At 29.4% G+C, this 3,435-nt stretch overlaps 1 protein-coding gene across 1 annotated transcript in view; it reads left to right on the forward strand.

The window, feature by feature from the left end:
- Positions 1–1,310, forward strand: part of LOC107687219 (eIF-2-alpha kinase GCN2-like) — a gene marked incomplete at its 3' end in the record, with an annotated part of 21,347 nt that extends 20,037 nt beyond the window's left edge. Inside the window, exons 7-8 of the mRNA XM_016484457.1 lie at positions 106–206; positions 1,153–1,310. Coding sequence (XP_016339943.1) covers positions 106–206; positions 1,153–1,310 — 259 coding nt within the window. The remainder of the gene's footprint in view (positions 1–105; positions 207–1,152) is intronic.
- Between the last annotated feature and the right edge of the window lie 2,125 nt (positions 1,311–3,435).

Here is a 3,435-nt window from a genome sequence, read left to right on the forward strand (position 1 = left end):
CACACACACACGCACACACACTCTCTCACACACACACACACACACTCTCTCACACACACACGCACATCACAGTCTGACCTGAGTGCTGTTCTTCTCTCTTCCCAGACGAGAAACGTATAATGAAGATAATGCACGGCAGCAGGAGCTCCTTCACTTCAGCAACAGCTTCCTCGGAGAGGTCGTCGTTCACAGAGGGAAGTGCATCGGTAAGATCTGTGAAAAATCAGCGTTTGACGGCCGTTTAGGAGTTTGTGCGATTCTAATTATTACCATTTAAGCACATGATTAGTGAGATTGACTAGTGCAGGGATTCCCGAACCTCTTTGAGCTCAAGTACTATTTTTATTTATATATAATTCAATAGCATGTTTACATGTTCACGGTTCTCTGATGTCGGTTAACGGTCACATGATATGAAATATTTAAAATATTTAATCGTTTCGTAGGTGTTTTATTTTGATTTATTTTATTTTAAAATGTATTAATTTTAACTTTTCATTTTTTAATTTAATATTATATTAATATTATGTTCTTATGCTTTTAATAATTGTCACATTTTATTTTATTTTATTCTTCTATTTTAAAATGTTTATTCGTTGTAACGTTACATTTTTATTTGATTAAATTCATGTTTTTATTCATGTTTTATTTAAATTTTTTCTTTTTAAAATTATTATATAACATTCTTATCTTATATATTTTTACAAAATGTTTTATTTTGGTTGTAATTTTGCATTTATATACTTGATTTTTTAGAAAATTTTAATTCAGATTTTTTAATTTAATTAATATTACATTCTTAAGTTTTTAATAATTTTAGTGTTTGATTTTATTCCATTATTATTTTATTTTAAAACCATTTATTAATAAACAAAAAATTACATCTTCATTTTATTATTTTATTCTGTTTTAGAAACATTAATTTCGGTTTATTTCATTTTGATTTATTTTTAAATTATCTGTGAAATTTTTAATTTTTATACTTTAATCATGTTAATAGTGTGATTCGTTTATATAAAAAAAAATTATTGTTATTATTATTTTTTTTTTTAATGATTAAATTATTCATGAGCTGTTCATCAACTCTCGAAAGCCTGGACTAGAGCTGGATCTGGATGAGTTTGGATGCTGATCTCTCTCTCTGTGTCTCAGGTGAGAGCGAGCGACTGGGTCGCAGTGTGTATTACGCGTTTAACTCCAGCTCTGGAGATTTCTCCGTCGTCTGCGAGTGGATCCTTCGCTGGAACAAGACAGTCGGAAAGTTCTTCACCAGCCAGGAGAGAGAGAAAATAGAGAAATGCAAAAAACAGGTAGAGAAATCAACAAATCATAGCTGAGTTTTAAGTATCTGATATAAAATTTTAGTTGCATAAAGAAATTTAAACATAGGCACAATTGATAAATGGATGAAACTGCCTGTTGACTATAAAGCATATTTCATCGCAATATCCTGCATTAAATGATATCAGGCAATAGTTTTGTTCAGAAAATTAATTCATGGAAGCCTTTTAAAAATTAATAATTTGTGCAATTAAAAAATATTTTTTAAATCAAATATCAAATGAAAAAAAATCATATTTGCTATATTTTAATATTTTTTAGTGGAAATTATAGTTGTTTTTTGTTCTTAGTGTATTGAATGTTTTATACGTATGATTTTAGTTTCTAGTTTTCCATTTTAGAAACGCTTTTCTATTTAAATTCTATTTTCTATTTTTAATATATTGATGATTAATATTTTAATTTTATAAAGAAATGTATACGTAGGCACAATTGGTGAATGAATAAAAGTGTCTGCTGGCAATAAAGCATTGAATATCATTAAATAATATTAGGCAACAGTTTTATTCAGAAATATCATTCATGGACATTTTTTTAAAAAGACCTCTGTGAATATTTGACATTTTCTGTCAAATATCAGATTGATATTTTCTTGATGGATCTTATAATTGCTATATTTTTAATATAATTAATTTTTATATATTTATGTCTACAATATTTCTTTTTTATAATTGCTATATTTTTTATAATGTCGTAGGGGAAATACTGCTTTTTTAAATTCTTTATTTATTTAATATTTATTAATTTTATGATTTTGATTTTTTTTATCGAGTTTGCTGCTGATCTAGCATTAAATAAATGAATAAAGTACCTGCTAAATGAATAAATGCAAATGTTAAACGCTCTGCCAAGTCAAGGGTTCGCACTTGTTAATTTTTCATTCATTGTCTGATATAATATTTTGGCAGCTGCTATTTACACGAAGTGAAAATAGCAATGGAATCTATTTACACTATTAAAACAGCAGGATTTTCTACTATTTATACTTAATGCAAATAGTGGCAATTATATGCACCTCAGTATTGTAGTACATTATAAAACAGTATGCAGTAATAACATATTGAGTGTAAATTTATAATTTTAATTCAAATTATTAATTTGATGCCACCTTATTGGGACAATAAAGCCCTCCCTAACCCTACCCGATACTTTTTCAACTTTTTGATTATTTCTTTCATTTTTATTGAATATAAATACCTTTCCCATGTAATGTGAGATTTGATTTCGAGCCGTCGTCTGATGAAATCAAATACACATAAGATAAAGACACTAGCTGTGCTGTGAATTCTGCTATACATGCATAACATTAGCGAAGCAACATAATATCTGGTTTAACTGACTGCGCTGCTTATGTATTGTTGCGAGGCGCTTTTTTTTGAAAAAAGCCGCTGAACACTGTGTTGGTAACACTGTGCATTTCTCTACCTATGGGCTAGGACACGGGGCAAACAGAAAATGCGCGCTGCGTTAATCGCGCGTTAATAAAATTAGTGCCGTTAAAATGAGTTTGCGTTAATGCGTTAACGCATTAATTTTGACAGCCCTAATTAAAATCTACCTGCTCTAAACTATAGGGAGCCCTTTTACATTAGGCCTACTATAAGGTTACAATTAACAACAGAGCCCAAACTTAAGTTTAATTACTATTTATTTTTAATCAACACTCAAATTAAAAAATTGTATGCAAACATGTAAATTGCACTCAATGCAGTTTTTAAATTAACTTCTAAATGATACAATTTCTATTTGTTGTTGAAGTATAATCATTTACACAGTGGCTGTCATAACTTGTTTCATAAAATATTTATTTATTTATTATATTGCACGAGCTGTGGACACTGATGACTTACTTGATGCTACGTGACATTTTGTTTACAAGCCGTTTTAATCACATCTTTCCGCTAGTGAAACACTGATTGTGCGATAACATGAGGCATGAGATGTTCATTCATGTTTATTTCACATTAAAACTAGAAGTAAAATGAAGGGACTGAAGCGTTTATACAGCGATATGTCGCGCCACATCAAAGAGCGCCAAACGGCATTTATTGTCTGAATTTCCTGAAAAAAAAAACGGAACGATTTGTTCGGTAC

This window comes from Sinocyclocheilus anshuiensis, unplaced genomic scaffold, assembly GCF_001515605.1.
Source record: "Sinocyclocheilus anshuiensis isolate Anshui unplaced genomic scaffold, SAMN03320099.WGS_v1.1 scaffold1569, whole genome shotgun sequence".
Lineage (NCBI taxonomy): Eukaryota > Metazoa > Chordata > Actinopteri > Cypriniformes > Cyprinidae > Sinocyclocheilus > Sinocyclocheilus anshuiensis.